The 23,827-nt window shown below is 29.2% G+C and overlaps 2 protein-coding genes across 5 annotated transcripts in view; both read right to left on the reverse strand.

Moving 5' to 3' along the window:
• The window catches only part of LOC132928468 (neurocalcin homolog), a 93,540-nt gene that overhangs the window by 22,363 nt on the left and 47,350 nt on the right, over positions 1-23,827 (reverse strand). The window lies entirely within an intron of this gene.
• The window catches only part of LOC132928466 (neuronal calcium sensor 2), an 89,668-nt gene that overhangs the window by 19,352 nt on the left and 46,489 nt on the right, over positions 1-23,827 (reverse strand). Inside the window, exon 3 of one of the 2 annotated variants that reach the window (XM_060993153.1) lies at positions 21,734-21,836. In XM_060993153.1, the coding sequence (XP_060849136.1) occupies positions 21,734-21,761 (28 nt within the window). In that variant the 5' untranslated portion in view covers positions 21,762-21,836. Of the gene's footprint in view, positions 1-15,311; positions 15,979-21,733; positions 21,837-23,827 lie in introns of those variants that run through there. The other variant, XM_060993154.1, reaches the window with a different exon arrangement.

Consider the following 23,827-nt stretch of genomic DNA (forward strand, 5'->3'; position numbering starts at 1 on the left):
AAAACGATGGTAAGTATGTTTGGTGAATCACCCTGTACAAATACATATATGTATACATATATATTATTACCAGAAAACACTTTCACCCATATGTATATAATATACGACGCACTAGATACGTAGTATACGTCACGTGTTGTCGTTTACATTAAGAATGCGTACCTACGTTAAGAATAGAAAAAAGTCAAGTCAGTTTTGACAATTCACGGCTTCTTGAACCTGTCACACAAGTCATGCGGTTTTTATTTTAATATTTATTTATCGTTTAGGTACTTGCACATTACGTTCAAGATATCGATCGGTATCTTATGTTTTTGATTCTAAAGCCCACAAAAACACTATTAGTTTCCTATTGAAATGACCTAAAGATTTTATTAATGGTTAAGATGTCTGAATTCGTTACTAGTTGGTCATATGTTGGATGGAGTTTTGATATTTTTATATTGAGAATTGTGATTCGCAATCATTAAATAATAAAGTTTAATTATACTCATCAAATATATTATTCTTGTAAACAATTTACTAAAATCGTATAAATTATCCTACTGATGGAAATGTTACGTTAAACATTATTATTAAATAAGCTTTCTTAGCCCCTGTACTACGTCCTAACCTATGTAGATACACACACACACTAATATTATAATTGACTAATTATACAAAAATACTATAATATAGATATTAGATACAAAGTGTCTGTATATAACCCCTTAAACAATAAATCATTAAAACGACGAACACTATTATATTATAGAATACTACGATATTGTATTATAGATGTCAAGGGTGTGTACTGTGTATGCATCAATAACGTGTTTCGACGATATATTTATCTCTTCTACACTTAGCTCATCCATCCTCGGAAAGCCTTAATCGTCGAAAACGGTTACGTCTACCGTAAAATCATCATCAGTTTTATTTATAACGTTTTCTCTATTGTTAGCAACTATAATATACAATATAAACACCATAGAAGCCACCCCCACACACACACATTGCAATAAAATCACATCAGCTGAGTACGTCACTGGCGGAGGCTCCATTAGTTACTATGCACATTGCATACACACACACACACACAAACTAAGTGACTCTGAACGGAGCAACACGCGATTGTAATTATTATTTTACCATCGACGGCGACGAGGAGTTTCGTGCGCCCGATCGAACTTGACACATTTAATCATAATTCGATAATACAAGACCGACGACAAGTTCACCACCACCGACTAGTGTGTGCCCGTTAGTATAAAATTATGTACTTGCCGTTGTAAATTTTAACGTGCCTGCAATATAACTATACTATTCCATCTCAATTATATATCGTTCTCTATCATAAATTGTCGATCTGTTTACAACAAATTTTTTAGAGATAATTTCAAAACGTTACCCAAACAGTGGAAAAATATTGAAGACTTTTGTGAATTATATTATTTTGATGAATTCTGATAGAACAAAATCATTATTTTTACTATATATACATATAGCCTGAGATTTAAATATTGAAGACCAGACAATATATATTGCAATAATAATCACGCGCTGTTGTATAGTTATATAGATCTATAAAATCAACATTATTTTTTTTTTTTTTTTTTTTATTTTAATATAAGTATATTTACAATCTGTAATAAAATTAAAAGAATAAGTAAATTTGATATTTTTTTTTTTTTTTTTTTTAAATTTTATAAATTTATAAGCAAGCAGTAATTTCGCGCGCTCGGAGGGGGTCTTAGATATACGCGACGCGATATCAAATACGATTGTGACATTGCGTGATGCATATAATATATAATATTATAATGGATCTTTACGTTGAGGTAGATTGTGTTTTAATCGATAATATTTTATACACACGCTATAACGAATCGCTTTGATTAAAAAATAATAACTGTTATAATCATAATGAACGCAGTGGAGTATCTCCCGTAAGAGAAATGACAGGAACAAAAAAAAAATAAAAATAATAAAACGGTCGACGGCTGCACGGTGAGCGCTTTAATTAAAATAAAACAATCTCCGGGTAACGTGTCCCATACAAATATCCATTATTATTACCGAATGCCACCGCTGATATATACCGTTTTAATTTTCATCTCTGATTGGTATTTATAATAAAAGCCATTTCATTTTCAGAATATATATTAAACAGTAAAAGGGTCAAATGCGATTAATTATGTAGTTTTTATCGTGTTTTTGCTGAATTTTCGACAATTTGGGGATTTGTATTAAAATAAATCCACTACTCTTTTTGAATTTCCGAATGTATAATACCGGTAGGTACTTTACTTTCTTGAAAAATATATGTAATTTACGCTATGTATACCCCCCCCCCCCGTTATTATGTTCGCAATTATAAAAAATAACATTTAGAAATAAAAAGGCGGGCTCTCGCTTCTTAATTTCCTCCGACACGCACAGTAGTTATAACTTGTAAGTATGAGTAGTTACATCGACAATTCCAATTTCTTAAAATATCATTGTTATATTTGACATCAGGCATATAGGGATCCGACCATCTAAGTATAAACGTTAAACAGACGTAGATGCGAAGGGAAACAAATATAATAATTTAATCTTTTATTCGTGTGATCCTGTAAACAGAATATAATATATTATTGTAATAAACTATTTTTGACATAACGACCACTCATATCATGTTTATATATTGTTTTAAATTTCGTTAAAATATCATGGAGCGGTTATATTTCTCTGGAGTATTGTTTTTTATGTAAATTTAAATATTTATGTTGTTGTACACAATGAAATAAAACTATAATGGTTAAAAAGCGATGGTATTATTCGCATTTAAGGGAAATAGCTAAACGTTATATGTACTTACCTATATGACGTATAATATATAATTTATTATATATTACAATATAAAACAAAATTAGAAATGCTATTAAATGGGTGGTTACTTCTATCATGTTTTAATATACGACGCATTATTTTTATTTTATGCAAATACGAGATATTATGTATGAGTACTTTATTATTACAACAAATTTAAAGAAAAATATATAGATTTTAATTTAAAAATTATATTAAATATGAAAAATTATTTTTCATTCTAAGCAATATCGTTTATTATATTTTTATGTGGTATAAAAAAAATATGCTGCTATATGAATAGTGTGTTCAATCAATCTCAATTGTAATTTTTTTTGTATTATTTCAAAATATACCTTCTATCATGGGTTTTGTTTTCAGAAAATGTTTAATCAGCAGTAGTAATACGCGATTTCTCTGAAAAGTAATGCATCTTGTATATAAGATGTATTTGTTTTCTTTTGGGTTCCTTTTTCAATGTAATTGAAAAAAAATAATTCTTCAAATCAATCTTCCGGAGACAACTCAAATGTGATGCTGTCAGAATGACTTATTATTTTTAATACGACCCAGCGTTGTTTCTTTTATTTATTTATTATTTATTTGAACTTTGATCTTCTTGACGCCAGGCCGTAGTGTAGGTTATAAAACAGTAGGTAGTATAACGTCGGAATGGAAAATGTGACGGTTTGGGTTTGATTAAAAAACTTTATGTGCGCAGTGAATTTCAAAACTTTTGACATGCAAGCCACGGTAAATACAAGGTAAGAGATGGCGAAGAAGAAGTAAAAGGAGAAGAGGCGTTGTTCAAGTAGTAGTAATGTCTTTCAATTCTAAGTGTGTGGCGAGAGACACTGCAGCAGTATATCACAGTGAAAAGGAGACCTAACCAGATACTGGGAAAACATAAATGCCAAGGCGAAATAGGTGAAATTGACAAGAGAGTTTGTTTTTGTAAAGCTTTAAAGAGGAATACCGTTTGATTGTGTTTGCGTTTAAAATCTCTCAACAAACACCAAGATGTATATATTATATACATATAAATACTAACTATAGAGGTAAACTATCCAGGATTTCGAATAATTTAACTTCATAATCACAACTATCTATTCGAATATAAGTAAACATAATTATTATTAGAAAATTGTTAACATAATATAAGAAGTAATTTATTTTTTTATTTTATAAAACAACTTTAAAAATATTTATTAATATTTAATCGCGTACAAACGCGGAATAGATGTTTCAAGATGATTTCAATCGTCAAATATTGCAATACAACATAATATTTAATTTAAACAATTCGAGAGAATCTTAAGTAATATATTATACTAATAAAAGTAAATGGTAAAATTTTTAATATTTACAAGGATAGCGTTGTAGTTAGAAATGTTATAACTTAAAATAGGTAAAAATATATACGAAAAACAACTTTACATCAATACCAGTCCTGCAGTATATACAATATTTTCAATGGTTATAATAACTCGTAAGTTTCATTTTTACGAAGTATTTATGTTTTTCATTGTAAGCTATTATACATAGAATTAACTATTGTAACTAAGTATAGGTACTTACATAAATATTAACTGTGAAGATTGAATTAACGATGTCCTATATATACTGTGTGAATAGAAAGTTTAGACACTTGCGCATTTCAATGTATGTTATTGTTCTGTTTAATCGGTGAATGTCATTTCATATGTGATCTATATACATTATTTGCTATACTAATAGGCTTTTTAAATTTCTACGCACACTTTATAAATTTGTATACCATATAGATGATATGCATGTTTATGTAAGCACGAGTCTTATACAATTACGGTTTCGTCATCCAAATAGCAATTTGACCGTCAGCGTATTATATACATTTCCAAAACGTGAAGCTTACAGTGTCGCTTGTTTAAATATCCTTTATCGAACAACTCAGTCACGTCGGCATCTCGGTCGGTTAAGTGTATAATATACTAATATATTAATATATATTTGCGTGACAACCGCTTTTAGGTCTGACGTTTACGATTGAAATGACCAATTCGTATAATTATATCTAATCGAATATAGACAAAATTATAAGTACATTATATACGCGATACGAGTTTATATATACCTCAAGTATATCTTAAGTACCTACCTTGTATTTATTCGATTTACTCGGTAACAAAATGTATGTTATATCTTTTGAGTGAGAGAGACATTAGAATATACATACGAAACATACGAACATTTAGTATCTATCTGGAAATCTGCTTTTGTCTGTATACTAAAAAGATCACGTTACACAAGTAAATACTGACAAATATGCAAAGCGTGCGAACATTATTAATAACTCTCTAGATTTAATACCTATGTAATAGATACTCAACAGTAAACATACTGTAACGATTGCCGTCTATCGACATCGTACATTACTCCTTAAGTAGGGCACGCGCTACTAATATGCTGAGTGTGAGGAATGGCGAGCGGGGCTAACTGCTGACCAAAGGTTTTAGGGCACATGTCGGTGTATACTCGTATAATTATGACCAATGCGTGTTTGACGGGAGTGTGTGACACGGAGAGAAACCTGACAGTGGAGAAGACTTCGCGACGATCCGTACGGCCCACCATCGAATATCCGCACTCACGGCACGTCAACACCTACCCGGATCGGTAACCATATTCATATATATATATATATTATATAATATCGAATATTTATCTTACAATTATCTGTCATATCAATAATATACGTTATTTTTATACTTACAGCGAATTCCGCCTAATATGGGTACCGATTAATATGGGCATCCACTTAATATGGGCACTTGATTCGGTTTATGTGGGTAATTTTTATTTTATCATAGCGTTAGAATATATACACATATTATATATTTAAAAACTACTAATTTAATTGGGTTTCGTCGTATCTATGAGATCGTGTTTATCGAAAGTAATAAAAAGCATTACCATCCCTTTTTGCATACTGTACCAAAAATGGCACAAATTAGTTTTTCGTAGTTTCTATTACATGTTGAAAATAAAGTTACAACAATACTGCATAAACGGCCAGATTCGGCACAAAAAGGCGAACAATTTTGATGTAACTTACATCACGTATGGTACATCTACCTAGTTGTAAAATTGTGAACTTCAGATGAAAAATAAACGATTGAAAATATTATTGTTGTGCAAAGTGAAAAACTACCCACTTTATGTTATTACAACAATAACAATTTGATACTATAATGATACTACCGTTCTTAGGTAAAAATAATACTACCTTGTTTGGAATATTTTAAAAATAAGTATACATTTTTAAGTATAATAATTATTGAAATATATCATAAACTAATTTTGTGCCCAAACTAATCCTTAATCAACTTTTAAGGCTAGTTTCATTTGAATACTTTTTAAATATTTTTCCCATTATCCTGGTGTTTTCTTACAATAAGTATATTTTTTTAGGAAAAAAAAATAAAAATTCATACAGAAAGGGATTTTGTTGACTTTTTTTGATATTATAATTTTTTTATTTTAACTAACCTCGATTTTTATTAACCACTTAATGTGGGCAAACAGGGTTTGTCCCAACGCGCCCACATTAAGCAGAATCCACTGTATATGCTTTACTTAAATAAGGTAACCCTGATCTCTAATATTAATATTACATACCGAGATCGAGTCCCCGAGACCTCGTTAATATAAACATAACTTTACCACAGAAACGAGCGTACACGTTACGAGTCAGTGAAGGTGGGACGATATAATACTAGCTATATACGTATTTACGGACGTTGCGTAAGAACGGTTCGATGGAAAATTGTCGCATAAATATTATAGTTTGGCGGTTATACGGTTGCGGAGTAAATGGATAACGATTAACCAATGACGGATACGACCAGACTATAAAATCATTAACATATTGATCATCACTAGGCCGACGACATGTTTCATTAGTTTTTCGAGGATTATATCTACGAGATGAGTGCTTAAGAAAATATGTAGGATGCATAAAGTAATTTGGTATCTATAATATTCACAAATTCCTATAAGTGTAGACAGATCCATATTATATTTCTATAACTGGTGATATATAAACGCATTTTGATATAATTTTAGATTGTAATAAGTATATCGAGACTTCTGACATTTAACTGCAGTAATGCGAAAGTGTGTCCGGTGAAACTACACTATTTATTTATACGTTTGGGTTGTGGCGCAGCCAATTTTACCATTGTCGGTATTCTGACAAGCATCAAAGGATGTTTAAGTATGAATGTGTATATTTGTATATTTAATGTATCTGTCATACAGACATAAAATACGCCCCTCCCTCCTCAATAACCTCACAATGTAATGTTTACTGCTTACAAGTACATATTATACGAACATACTTATCAAGACCTAATCAGCTATATTAGTTAATTTTGTATATAATATATATACAAATAATGTAATATAATAATTAATTACATATCATTGAGAAGCATAACTCAAGGAGTAATTAAAATTTTCCAGAATACGAGTGGTATAGGTAGTAATTACTAATTAGGTACGCAAGCAATAATATGTTATTCATTGATTTTTGATGGTTTGAAAATCGAACAAATTATTGTACTTAGGAGATCGATTAAAGTAAGAGAAAGGTAATGCTATATTATTCAGCCTAAACACGTTACCAAAATTGATTAAATAAAATGCAATTTTTTTTAATGTCTAAACTAGTTTCTGACCGAAATAATGATCGTGGGTGGAATATCGTATCATATATTATAGTACGTACATAACTTCCCCCATTAAAAAAAATCATAGTTATAGGCTATAGCACTCTTGTAGACAGTGTACAGCGGTGTGACAGAAGCTAAACAGATGTATTCATTCATTTTTCCGTTAATTAAAAACACGAAGGATTTATATTATTGTTTAATTTTAAAGGCTTTTGTCATTGTTTACACACGCGAGCGTGTATATAATAACATTATGACGAAAGGCTGACGCGCCTTAGCTATTATAATAATATATTACATCACGCCTGACAAATAAAAATAATAGTAATAGTTACTGTTCCCTATACACTGCAAATATATTACATTGTGACCGTCAAATAAAAGGATTATGCTTTATGGGAAACAATAGTTTGATCCATGCGTTTATTCAAGTGATAATGATATGTGATCTTGTTTGTTGTCAAAAAGTGTATACAAGGATTTACTAATTAATAATTACAGAATACAATGTATATAATAATGTATAATATAATTTTATTGTAATAGATCGGCTTAGGTTTAGTCAGTCGGCTGCAAATATAGATCATAATAAATTATTACGAAGTAGTCGGATAGAATACTTAATGCAACAATGATATCGTAGCAATTATTTTGGTCACGAATATCTGTCCCAGTTATCATATACGTATTATATTTATATAATATTATATGTAGAGGGAGTGACTGATAGAGTGAAAACGAGAGAGGAGTGCGATGATGATTATGCTTAAGAGTACATATTATACGTACTTAGATTGATAAGAATGTACGTGGGTAGACATGGATTTAGAAAAAATACGTTTATAATTTTAATATATAATAGATTATTGATAAGATTTAAGAACAATATTAATAATTTTGTTTGTATTTTAAATTTATAAATACCGCCAGGAACCACACTTGCGCGCAAAATTAAGTATAATATGTGGTCATATGCGGTATGGTTACAGCTGCAGCGGCTATATATTTTATGAAATGACGCGTAACGGGGAGATCACTACAACGAGTGAAACGTGGCGGAATAAAATCTTGCCCGTAATATTTATAGGCACTGTGCCTACCAACTACCTACTATCGTGACATACTATATAATACGTTTTGCGTGCGATGATTTATTATAATATATATTATTATAGTAATATGTTATGAATTATTACGGTTTTTGATTCCGTCTCACAATGAACGTTACCGAAATTCGACGTGGCTCACTTGTCCACCGATCGATCGATAAAAAAATACACGCACACACACTTATGTCAAATCCAATCGCTCACCATTTATATGCAATAAGTGTATATAAACATATATATATATATACTATATGCCAATGGGGATATAATAATAACGTATGATCGTGTGTGTACACATCAGCTTTATTACATTATACTCTCGCGTGTTGACTTACGGCAAAATACATAACGTATAAAGCACGAGTATAATACATATGATGTATGTGTGTATACTGTATAAGCACATTATACTTATAGTAGCAACCAACTGTGGGCTTAAATATTTTTTTTAATTACATGTCGGTCTTTATTGGCACTTAGCTCGGGAAATCAATCGGGTTTCGTTTCTCACTTTGAGTGTGTGTGTGTACGCACACGTATGTGTGGGAGGAGGAGAAGAAATTTAATTGACATCTCTTTGAGTCCAGCCGATAATTGCCGCAGCAGCAATAACTTTCCTCGTATTTTCTCGACTTCTACGACTATGAAATTATAACTGATAATATAAAATAATATTATACTTTTCAACGATGGCCCGTAAAAAAAATTAAACGATCGCGCCAGATGACATTTAGGTACGCGCACGCAATCAGTGTAACATATATATCATTGTATTCATTTTGTGAACATATTTATTCAAAAGGAGGTCAAAAATATCAAACAGCCAATGCAGAAAAAAATACACATAAAATCGTAAATAATCATGCCGTGGTAAGCACGACGATATTTTCGCGATAAAAAGATGCGAGCTACACTCTTAGTATTTACAAGATCGTAAACAATTCATTGCCACACACATCTATCATACAAATCTACATGATTATTATACATAAAAAGTACGCCATACCCGCATGTGCTGTTTCCGTCTTGCAAATGTACAATATGGCAATAATTTGTTTAAAATTAAAATATCGTAAAAAAAAACCCGAGTGAAAATAGAGATAATATTTTTATCTTTAAGTGTGATAATAGATCACTTCAATCTCTTATTAAAAGTTACTATACAAATTTTGAACTGCTGAATACAAATTTGATAATGATATGTCGTCTTGAAGGATTTCGTTTTATACCCGTGGTTAGACGATAACTGGGTTATTTAACGATCGAACAGGATCTAACCAACCATTATACAACAATCTGTGAGTGGAAAATTTTTTAAAAATACAAAATAATTATTACAGTGGATGAAATTGTAGTGATGCTGATGCTCGCGATTTGTGACGCCTCTCGCGCGTCAACGTGTTGCTCTATTTAAAAAAAAAAAATTAAAAATACGCTGTCATTGCTGCAGTACGTGTATATAATACTATACACCTGCGAGCGGCTGTTGACAACATGAAATTAAAATGTTTCGTGGCAAATGTACATAGGCGCACACACTACCACTAAATATGTATAGCGAGATGGCAGTCGATCATGCGATGTTTAAAAATATAACCAGCGAAAGTGATTTTCCTATATACACGACCCGACCCGACGCCTTTGCATCATGGCGGGCAGTAAACAAAACCAGCCAAACAAAATAAAATATATATTTATTTTTCTTTCGTTGATATGAATCCTTGTAACATAAATATTAAATATGCATACTAAGCAAAATGATATCAAAGCGCGATCGTCTAGAAAAATATTATAACGCATCGTAAAATATGATAAATAATCGGCGACAGCGTAGAGAAAAAAATGATACGTCTTTTAGTTTTTTATAAATCTACACAGATATTTAATCGGTTACAATAATAACACCCACGCAAAATTAAAAAAAAAACCCACAATCAAACTTGCTAAAAATGCTACACTATATATACGAGTATATAAGTTAAAATCCAAGGAATAGATTTTATCGCATTTTTTTTTACCCTTGCAATCACGTTTAAAAACCGTTAACACAGAATATTTTTCATTATAATATTATTATATTATAGTATGATTTCGAAGAACAATGCCCGGATCATTCGGTTTACGCATATCAACGAGATGTGTAATTATTTAAATTTGAAATAATTTTACATAAACAACGACCGGAAAAAAAGACGTATATTATTATAAATTATAATAATATTATTAATCGAGTCACATTATTGTATATACGAATAATTATTATTGTCAAATGGAATGAGACATTTTATACAATAAATATGTATGGCTGTATGAAGCCTATGAAGATTTTATTAATCCATAAATAAACTAGAGGTGCTATTATTTTTAATACACCTACACGGGGATACATCATTTAGTGTTTATTACTAAGTACTCTATCAAGATATACATATCTTATAGATCTTATATATATATTATATATATAGTCTATAATAGTTCGCAGTCCCTTATACTTTATAGAATATTAAATATTAATGACAAAAGTACACAAGAATGTGAAAACCAAATCAATTTATTAAATTACATAAATACTTTAAATTGTTTAAGGTAAAACGTTTATTATTCGAAATTTGGATATTTTTTACCATAACAATTTAATTTAAAATATTGTAAAATTATATAAAAAAAAATGTTTAGATTCCAATGTTTTTTTTTTTTTTTGTGACAACTTAACTTTCTTTTGTGATTGACAATCTATAATTTTAATTTTATTATCGCATCATGCGAAATTCTAAATCATTAAGATTGTTTTTTTTCGAAAATGTAATGTTAAAATAGGTACAATTCATAATTGTAAAAATACAAAAAAAATTGAAAAAGTCATTGAATGAAATATAGTTTTGATTAGGAGTAAAAAAATGTTGGTGATACGCCTTAGAACTCAAAAATAAATTAATATTATCTCATCATATAACGGATCACGTCAGCACCAGTGGTGTCAATGTTTATATACTTCATATCGTGGGTATAATATATACCATATAGGTATATTAATAACACGGGGGGGATTTATTATATCGGTATCCGGCATAATATGTCGTTGTGAAGTTCAAATATTTGTTTTTCAGTCGGTTTTTATTAATTTTGTAATCTTTGTTATTAACTAAACAAGAATATATTAATTATTCAGAAAAATATAATATATAATATTATATATACGATATAATCCGTCATCGTGTTCTATTATTTCCTATATAGGAATCGATTCACACGAATACCTATACAATATAGGTATGTTTAATGGCGTTCAATTAAAATATAAGAGAGCAAGTTGATTTTACTACTGCATTTTGCAGCAAAAACCAAATTGAATTTCACAAGCACTTTTTTTTACGACGAACGTATATTACTCAGTTTTTTCACTACCTTTAACTTTTTATTCGATCAATATTTAAGAGCTATTAAAGCCACTTTATACGTTACTATAATATATTGTTTGTAAGCAAATATAATATAAATATTATTATATGTATCTACTTTAAATATTATCAAGTCACTCGTTGTTTCGTCAATGCAACAGATTCAAACTATTATTGACGAGTTTATATATTTTATTTTTTATCAGTAATTTTAATCCGCCTTAATAAATTTTCGCAAACTTTTTCAAATATATACACAATGTAATTGTTGCACATATTTTATTCTACTTTATAACATTTTAGAACTTTTTACAATTATTTTCGTGAGACAAAATTCTGATCACTATATGTTGGTTATATATTATATTATTATTTATTATGATAATAGAATAACGGTCGATTTTCTATGCATTATTTATTTAATATCTTAGTAACTAATTTATGGAAATGATTGTAATAATTTTAAACAATAAAATATCGTGAGACGTCAATAATAATAAATAGAAAGAACAATCAAAATTCAGTTTAAAAGAACTTGGAATAGGGTTTATTAGCGTAAATTTAATAATATATATGAGTTATAAAATATTTTGTAAGATGTAAACGAATTTTACTTTATACTCACTATAGTCAGCGAAACTATAACTTAAAGCCAATAATTAATTTAATGGATTTTTTTCTATTTATTTTTTTTTGTAGGTATAAGTAATATTTAATAGTACACATAGATTTAGTTATAAGAAGCATAGGTTGAGTATTACATTTTGTGGTTAAATATAATTTAACACATCAAATATTAAAAACGGTTATCGTTTTAATCAAAATACTAAGTTTATATAGTTTTGCTTTATTATATGACCATAACTAGCTATACATAAAATAAATAATGAAGAAAAATAAATTAAAATTTAAAAGTTCTACGACATCATCGAGTTTTTTTAAATTAAAAATAAGCATGAATATGAATAATAAACTCGAGAAATAATTTGTTTGAAAAATAATTAAGCATAATAATATTGGAGTCATAATGGTCTAAATTATAACATACCTAATATACGTTAAGTTTAATTAAACGATAAATAATTACTAACAAATTGTTTTCTGAAAGTAACAACATCGTAAAGTCTTTGTGCTAAGGTTGCTAATATTGTAAGCTTTTACACTACCTATTATTAGAATTTGAAAATATAGTAATTTAACGCACTCGCAAATCTAATTATAACAGAATCTCTATTTAAAAAATGATCAATATGTCTGTATAATTTCATTACAAATATTATTTTTTTAATCTAGTTTAATAGAAGAAAAGTTAAAAAAGAAATTAAAGTTCTACAACAAAATGATTTAGAGTTAAGACTACCTAGTGAAGTCTTAGTTGTTTATCAAAGTAAACACGTAATCCAACAGTTGATACCAATAAAATCCAATAATAATAATCCTAAAAAAAATACAAGGATAAAATGTAACAACTATCAGATGTATAAACAAAATTAATTAAAAAACACAATTCGATATTTTATTGAGACTATTTTTATATTTTTATGACTAGTTAATTGGAAGTAAATCAAATTTTTTACTGTTCTGAAAAAATTTATCCATGTATACCTATAATTCTAAATATTAAGCTAATAAAATAATAAAAATAAAACGATTTAAATACTATTTTAAACGTTATAAGAAAATGTATACGCGTGCTCTGTATAAGCACAACATGATCCATATCAATTATAAAAAATATTAAATAGATACACATTTAATTTTTAACAAAATCAGATAACAAACATTGGCATACATACCGAGACAATATAAAAAATAAAATGAAAAACATTAAAATCATTTGAACAGAACTTTCATACATTGATTATCGCGATTAATAAGACACAGGTTTGTAAAAAAGAAAATTCCCAGAGTTTAAAAATTAGTGCATTTATTTATTTGGTAATTAGAATTTTCTCTGATTAAGCATAGTGTAATGCAACTATTATACACATTACACATAAAGACATAAAGTTATAATTATAAAAATGATTGTAAAGTTGTCTTGCCTAAACAATTTTAATTCAAATACCTTTGTATGATATGTGTTACAGCAGTAGTAATGAAAGGAAACATATAAACTAGTTTTCTACAACAAATAGGGTTTTTAATTAACGTTAAAACACGGGGGTATAATTAGGTTTTAGAGTGAAATTTTCGTTTAGTGGTTAATTTGAGTGAAAAAAAACTATATTGCGAATTTATATGAAAATACTACACGGACACACGGACACACGATTGGTACGTGACGTATCAATTATATGTTTATATAACTTTATGGGGGCTCTAATAATAATAGGAATACAAATACCGCGAGGGTAAGAGGTATAAAGTATAAACAGAAGTGTAAAATCATAATGAGAAATTCAGTTCGGTGGACGTGGTTAGGAGTAGTAAAAGAGTAAAGCACATATACACTCATACCCAAATACATATATCGTACAGTACATTATTATGTGTGTGTGCGAATCAATCCGGCGTTGCCCCTAGACACGAACATTTATACACGCTCATAACGTCGGCCGCGGTCCGAAACGCCATACATATAGAAGTAAATACAGGGTTATTCAAAATAAATCATCTGATGCTTGTCATCTAGCTTCCTAGGCTACACAATCTAACACCATGTGACTATTTATCTTGGTAATATGCTATTTTATTAGTGCATATTGTATACTACCATCATATTCATCAATCACAGAACAGCAAAAACAATAAGCGGAATACAATATGCGTGGATTTAATTTAAGTTGCGATTTTCCGATTACAAATTGCTTGTGTTACCAAGGGAAGCCATATAGAATATTTATTGGTAACATGGAAAATAATATTCTTTTATTTAATGCATCATAGATATATACCATATATTAATCCAAGCCTAAAAGCTAATAATAACATATGCATTTGAAATCGGATGGATCATTTTGAATAACACTGTATTATAAGTATGCTTATGATAACGAGTTCGCCGCCCGCCGCCGCAGACTCCGAGGACCCAGATCGTGGCGGCGGTTTGCGGGTGGCGGGGGCGGGGGCGGGTTTTTCTCCGGAAATCGGAGCGGCAATCGATAATCGCGCGCGCGGAGCGAACGTCACCATTTACGTGTACACGTACAATTTATATATACGCGTGTATATTATACGACGCACCGCGGGTTTTCGCCGCCCACGCCACCTCCGTCGCGCCGATTATTCGCGCGCGCCCGCGTCACTCGCGCTCTCACCTGCGACGGTCGGTCTGTACGACGGTGACAACGGTTCAGCGTCTGCTTTCGCTTACTATCTGCTATTATCTAGACGACGGGCCTGCAGTCTTCCTGTCCGGCTGCTGTCCGTCCCCGTTTACACCTGTAGGGGTACCGCAGCTGTGTATAATGATGACGCGACGTTTGTGTAATAATATGATCTTATAATAGTTGCGCTGTAATTATTGCGTGGACAGCGGTCGTTGCCGTTGTCGTGGTCGGGAACTGAACGAGTGGCGGCGACAGCGACGACGGTAACGACAACGTGCACATCACCGCAGCCGGTCGATATTACCGCGTGCGGGTGGCACGCGAAAAATACGACAAAAACGCGCTCGGCGGAGTCACGTCTTACGCGTAATAAATTTGCAGGATTTCTTCCTTAATTAAGTCCGACTGAATTATGTACTTTCCCCAGAAAAAAAATAATAATAACAACAACACGTATAAAACCGTAAAAGTTTGTAATAACGTCGCTTTTGATATGACCGCAATAAAACTAATCAAAAACAATTTGATGTACTGAATAATATACTATTATATCGTGCCGTGGAGGTGACACTCGTCGGTGGAACGGTGGCAAACGTGAAAACACAGCGTCAAACGACACACTACGGTACGCGCACCGACTACTATAAGCACAACATTGGGTGAACGAGCGGCGACGGTGGTGGCGGTAGTCGTGCCCCAGCGCCGCGCCGCGGGTGTTGCTGGCGTTCCGCGCGGCGGCGGCAACTCACCCGGGCCCCCTTCAGCCAGCCGCCGCCGATCTACGGTTGGCAGCATCGCTGAGGTACGTGTATGCCACCGCCATCGTAGCTGCTTTAATATATATCGGCGGCGGCGGCGGCACAGCTAATTCGATTATGTTCTGGTGGAGAGACGAACTCACACTCACACACACACACACACACACACACACACACACACACACACACACACAAGCACGCGCAGGCGCAATGGATCTATGCGTACTCTTGTATATACAATCTCTCTCTCACACACATACACTATGTAAAGGTTCAACGAGGGTGTGATCGTTTTACATCCCCTTCCGCACGCCGAAAAAATTTCCCATACACACACACACACGATTATAGGTATACATTTATAGTTATATGTGGTATACGTGTATACTGTATAAACCAGACAATATGCTATACCACCTCGCACACCAATATAATACCATCGCGGGCAATACACACACCACTGCAACTTGAGCTAGAGTAAAATATTCTCTCGGTGTTCGTTATAGCCTCTAAAAGGGTTAAGTTTAATTCGATAAGCTCCCTACACACACAAACATATATATATTATATATATATATATATACGGTTGAGCGAGCGGAAAACGGTGTTTGGAGATGTGTGTGACATGTTGTTGCATTAACACTACCACCGCAGCTACCGCTACCGCCGCCGCCAGGCTTGTCACGCCGCTATCGTCGTGTGAAAAGCATATACGATATATAATAAATAGATCGTTTTTCGAACGCTTGAAGTATTAAATGTCAACAACAAAAAAATAGTAACGATATTTATATATTATATAACGTCCCGTATTTTCCATCGAAAGAGTATGATATGAAATTTTAATAGTTTCCGTATAAACGCGGTAATGTTGCAACAGGCCGTCGTTGGGTTTTGAAAAACGCGCACAGGACACGACAGCGGCGCGACGGGACGACGGAAAAGCAACGGAATTGTGTAACGACCCAGAGAAACTTTAAAACTAAACACGAACCGGAGGTCGTCGTCGTCCGAGAAGGATGATTTCCGTTGAATCTCGGTCTAAAGTGTTCAAACCTTATTTTATCATACGGTTTATTTGCCTACTATTAACAACGATTGCATGTTTGTATTATATCGGTTAGAGTTTCCGGCAGCGTTTCCACACATATATACATTGGTATCAATACAAGACTAGAGGCGTTGCGATAATACGGAGTGATATGTAAATCCCTTTAACAGAGTATTTCAATTCTAACAGCCAAATTGCGTTGAATCAGGATAAGCATTGTTTCTATATAATATATAGGTACATTTCCCTACATATATCTACAGTACACACTCATTGTATCATTAAAAAACTGTATTTGCTTAAAGTTGTTTTAAATTATAACCATGTTTATATATTATATATATATCGTTACAGTATAATTTCCGTTATTAGATTCTATAAATTTATTTATGAAATTCTTATAAGTACTAAATCGTGAACCTAATTATTTACAAAGAATACAAGTTTAATAACGAAATCTCATGTATCTACGTAAAAACTAATTATATTTTTATTCAAAATAATTGATTTTATTTCACAAAAATTGTATCAATGGTTTAAAATAAATAGAGGGCCATGGTTATTATTAACGGTTTAAATAGCCAATTAAAATTTAGATAAACGTATTACCGAAAAAACACAGTTGAATCTATATTATACATTGTAAATTATAATACTTAATAGTAAATTGTTCTTTACTAAAAAATTAAAATTGGTGTCTGAATGAAGACCTAATAACTTGTCATTAATTTTGAATTATGTATAAACATATGTACTGCATTATAAATTCCAGAGTTTAAAAATCAAAATAATGACTTGTGCAGTTTCACATGTACTTATACGCATGCAATTTGTATGCAATAATCTTTTATATAAAACAATACTTTGATTAGGATGTTCAAAGACAAACAATTAATATATTACTAGTACTTATTTTTACAATATATTTTGAATCCTTCAATTTTATTCTGATATGCAGCCAAACTGCAAGAGCAAGATTAATAATTAGATACTCGAGAAGCAGCGCCAATGAAAATTTACCTATATTATCGTAAAACTTACGCGCGATTACCTATATGTACTATAATTGTTAAGAACTATATCCACATTTAAACAAAGTAAGCTTTATTCGCATCATAGATATTCAAATATTGAGTATTAATCTTATATATTCTACATTTCAGTATTAAAATGTCTTGACAATTTGGGATCTTAAGTATCTAAGTGCGCTTAGGGCCTAAGAATAGTTTGATCTTGCCTTGAATGTATATTGTTATCTATATATTTATCAAATACGATGAAATCCTATTTTAAAGATTAAATGATAGCCACAAGGGACTGTATTGGGAACCAAAAAGAAAACGAGTAGAAAATCCTAATTGCCAGATCAGTCTTAACTGCACGGTAAGCCCTATTTCCAACCATAAATACACACATTTTCACAAAGACACACATACACACACATATATATTTAATACATCTAACATGCAGTATATTAATAAAATGTCAGCAATTTATTTAATTGTATGATTATATGTTTTTCTTTTGAATCCTATTGCTCCCTTTTTCTATATATTAATACATATAATAACAATTGATAAGATTCTTAAAAAAATATATTTTATACACTATAAAACTAAAAATCAAAAGTTTATATTTAATACGAAGGGTTCAAAGGATAAACAAATTAAATAACCTTTGTTATTCTGATATTCATAACTTTATTAATGATGTATTGATATATAGCCAATCAACATTTTTGAATAATTATAAATATAAGTACTGATTTAATTATTAATAATATATTTAAAGTATTTTGGAGCAAAAAAAGTTTTGAAAATTGATAAGTAAATTTAAAACAATTATAATATCGTTTTTAAAATAAAAAAAATGACAGAAACATTCATAACTGCGAATAAAAATGTCATCACAATTATTAAGGTCATTTTGTTTCTAATATGTACCTAATGCGTATTAAAAAATATAAGTAAAAGTAACAAATAAAAAAAAAACTACTAAATAATAAAGTATGAATCTTTGAAAATCTTAAAAGTATAACTTATGATTTCGTTTTATTTAGGTCGTTGTAAATTTCGAAATAGCTTTGTTATGTGGTTGAGAATAAGAGTTTTGAAATTATTATTATTAGTATAAATAATAAACACATCGTGGTCAATCATTAAAATTAAAAGTATAGATATTAGAAAACACACCCAGATCCAAAAATTTGATTGTGGTCCTCTAAATTAAGTGTATTCAGTATGATACACCCCCATTATTCCTTTTATAATAAATTTATTCAAATTATGATTTTGTAATTTTTAAGAATACTAAAGATACTTAATTATTTAAATTTTTTGTACTGCAGATAAGGAATTTATTCCTGCCGTGGCGATATAAACTTATTTTTATAAATGAGGAATAACCTTTTTTACTGTAAATATTTGGGTAGATTTTGATGCATATGTATAATTACAATTGAACAAGTAGTTTCCCATTTATTATTCAATATATTTACTAAAGATAATTATGGTTACTATACATGGTTTCACAAAAATATAAAATTGATGCTTTATTAAATGTAGTATTTTATAAAAATTTCTGAACAATACTTAGAAATCCAAATCCAATAATAATACAAGAATATAACACAATATTTTTTATTTAAAATTATCATAGCCCTAAATCTTTCAAATTTAGTAAGATGGACCTTCCTTAATAAACACAAATTTAAATATCTCAAAAAACTACTAGTTAAAGCTTCAATATAGAAACCAATATAAACATTTTCAAAAAAAATCAACCATCAATTTACTGTAAAAAGAGTTGGTTCGCTTTAAAAATAATAAGTGATCCTTAAGTAACATCAAAATTTAAAAAATCAGAATTAGTTTTAATTCTTTATTTAAGCGAAAAATGATGGTAAGCATGATTGGTTCATCATCCAGTATAAGTTATAAAATTATAATTAAGAATAAATGTTTGCTAACATTTCTTTAAAGAAGTTTTGATTTTAGTACACCACGGAATGAGGATAATATACAATATACATAATGTATAATATGTATATATATAATTTATAATTTAATCAAAATTATAATTAAAATAGTTTTTTCCTATATATTGATTGTATTCAGTGTCTAATAAAATATACAAGTTTCGAGATTGTGACTTTTTTTAATAATATACTTGTATACATATATACAGTCGGCTTTTAATAATTTTAAACAGAGACATAAAAAAAATATTCACTTATCACTTTATCAGAAATTTAAGTTATCGAATTTTCTTAAAATAATTTATATTTTGCGTGTAATGGAAGTTTGAAAACAAAGATAAATATTTATTTGAACATTAAGGTATGTCATATATACATATTTATTTACTTATAATATTATAATAAAATGAAAATGTTTATTTTATTACGTTTGAAAAATACATTAAATATTAAGTTTCTTATTAGTAAATGCACCCAAATAAGTCCTCTATTAAAAAAAAATGTGAAATATTGGTTATGTTCTTTACTGAACTTAAAATAATAAAACTATATAATAGGTATTTTTTAACTTTTGCCTATTGTTAACTATAATAATTATTATTATTATTCATTATTATATTAAATTAATTAAATAATTTACTTTTTTATATCTACTTTCGTTATTATTATTATTATTAGGACAAAGTAAAATACTTAACAACCAGAAGGATATATAGTATATCAATGAGCAATGATTTTTCTCTAAAGTGCATAACATATTACTGCTTATACAAAGATTTTGTGTGTAGTTTGAAACGCAGCCGACCGCCAAAAAGTCACCAGTTTTAAGTGCACATAAGGGTTGGTAAATTAAAAAATAAACGATACAATATATAAATACATTAGGCTGTATTCGCATAATAATGTTGAGCTGGGGCGGCGAAAATTTATGTTGTGTAAACTACCGCTGGCAATCCGCGGTTGAAGGCTATTTTAACTTTGACCGAAAAAACAGCCCGGGTTATGAGCTTTCAGCTATATGTACAATTGTTGGACTGAAGCCATGTATCACCCGGGCCAGAACAATACGCACGTCAGTAAAGTAGTGTGTGTATATACAAACTAGCTGTATATATACGACACGTGGTATATGATGTACGTATATACGCACTTAGTGTCTGAAATGTCCATTACAACGTGGTCATTGATGTACACGAGCACCCTTGAGACCAGATATCCGCCCCTCTAAAAAAAAAATCCATTCGATTTTGGCAATACGCTCAAGAAGTTTCTAAACATCCACTACTTTCATTTGCATTATTTTACAATAAATAATAACAAAACAATTTATGAAAATAAATTTTGTCTCAATAAAAATTATTTATAAAATATCGAGATAAATTATACACGCAGCAATAAAACGTATATTGTTTGCGTTCTTATGTTTATTTTTTTAATAACAAATTTAATAAGCGAAACAAAATAAGTAAAATTGTAAAGAATAAATAGAACGAACTTATCCCATTTGTATCGATAAGAGTAAAATAACTACATAAAGACTATATTAATATGTAAATTAAAATAAAAAGCTGTATGGAAAGTATGGAAAATATGTAACTACATAATAACTTAAATAATAACTTACCTATCTGTGAACTTTCGACAAATAGCATCGTGATATTAAAATTGACTTCGGATAGCAACTGCAGCTGTGCTCACTACGTCATGCTGATGGAATCCAATTTTTGCTATGAAAAAAATTAATATTTTGATAAAATTCAAATATGCATATTTATTAAGTACCTACAAGTTTCGGGATGAATATAAATTAACCAAATTTTAGAAATTTTATTTAATGTTATATTTATATGTTTTAATGCATTAAAAAAGCTCAAATTTTTCTTTATAGAACTCTCACTTTTTTGAATTTTTAAAAAACTCACTTTCTACGACGAAAAATAATTAAAATATAAACAAGCCCATAATTAATACTACTAATTTTTTTTTTTAAATGAGCCAATCCCGTCCCTCAGAATCTTCTGTAAAATGAAATTAAAGGGTTCGTTTAAATTTTAAAAAATCTATATAATTAATTTCTAGAAATTAATTAAATAGGTACTAATAATAATATTGTGCAGTCAATTTTTAAATTTTTTTTATTAATATATTAGATATTAGATATATTTATATGTCGAGTTAACAAGCTATATTTCTATTTCTTAAAAAGTATTAATTCATGATCACAAAATTATATTGTCACATTGTTAGCAAATATAATTACAAGGTATTTCTAAATTATTTATCTCAGTGAAATTTAAAAATATAATTTACCTAGATGTCATAGAATTTGGTGACATAATATCTAATTCCAAATAATATGTTGAAATTGTATAATGCATGTATCTTAAATCTTAACTGTGATGAACCAAGAATATGTCGGTTATTTGATAAAATGAAAATATTATTTAAAAATAAATATAATGTACTGTTTATGATGTTTTAATAATGTTCAATGTTTCCATACGTTAAAATGTAAATTAATTAATTCCATATTTGCGTGAATATAATATATACATATTATAAACTATTATTCTATAAAATAAATATAGAAATAATTAAACAGTGTAATCATTTAAAATTTAGAAACATAATTTTTTTAATTTATCTGAAACATAAAATGTTTAGCTAATCTTAATTCATTTGAAAATATAAAATAATTTATTCAATACCTAAAAATAAAACTTATCATATTATACTTAATATATGTAATAATATTACTTAATAACATAGATAGGCAATGTACATTTATGTTTTTCGATTTACATATCAAATTTTAATTACATTTTATAACACTTGTTACAACAAACAACATTCAGATAAAAATTAATTCAACCTATTGTATTATGTAATAATAGTAAAAAAATTACATTACCTAATAGCAATATCAAAAAACATTAAATATCCTTTAGTAATATAGAGTGATAGACCATTTCCGCTCAGAATCGTTTTTTGTGTACAATGATATATTATTGAACTCAAATTTAACATATCTATCAAATTTATCAACTTGACATCTACCATACAGCAGTACGCATAAACATACCCACTTGCCCACTTTTTTATAGTTATATTTATTTAAATGTCGATAAAAAATTTTCAATAAGTCGAAAAGTTTGAAAACTAAATATAAGATCTCACATAAGTTTTTCTTATAGATATATAAATATATTTAATATACATAGATCAATTAATTTTATAAACATTTTAAATTATAAATAACGATTTTAATTACTTTCTTATAATTCAAAAATATTATTCATAGACTTGAACCTTTCCACATATTATGAATTTTACTATACGCAATGACATTTTCAAAACATGTAAATTAAATTTAAGATAATATCTATAATATATAGTATGTACTATGAATTTATTCACATGGTTTTATAGTAAGGTAGTAATGGTAGTATTGATTCAAAAGTTAATAAAAATAGTATAATATAATATAAATATATTATATTGTTATAATAATTAAATATTAATATTATTTATAGATGTAATGTTTTTGTCAAAAACAAAATTAACCTATATTCCGCAATATTAATAGTAAAATATGCTACTTGTTTTTTGTATAATATAATATATTATTTGATTCAAATTTAACACACCCATTCCAGTGACTCACTGGAAACTTATCTAGAGCAGAGCAATAATCATTTGCCCACCATTCTTTTTTTTT

The sequence above is a fragment of the Rhopalosiphum padi genome, chromosome 4 (genome assembly GCF_020882245.1).
Source record: "Rhopalosiphum padi isolate XX-2018 chromosome 4, ASM2088224v1, whole genome shotgun sequence".
Taxonomy (NCBI): Eukaryota; Metazoa; Arthropoda; class Insecta; order Hemiptera; family Aphididae; genus Rhopalosiphum; species Rhopalosiphum padi.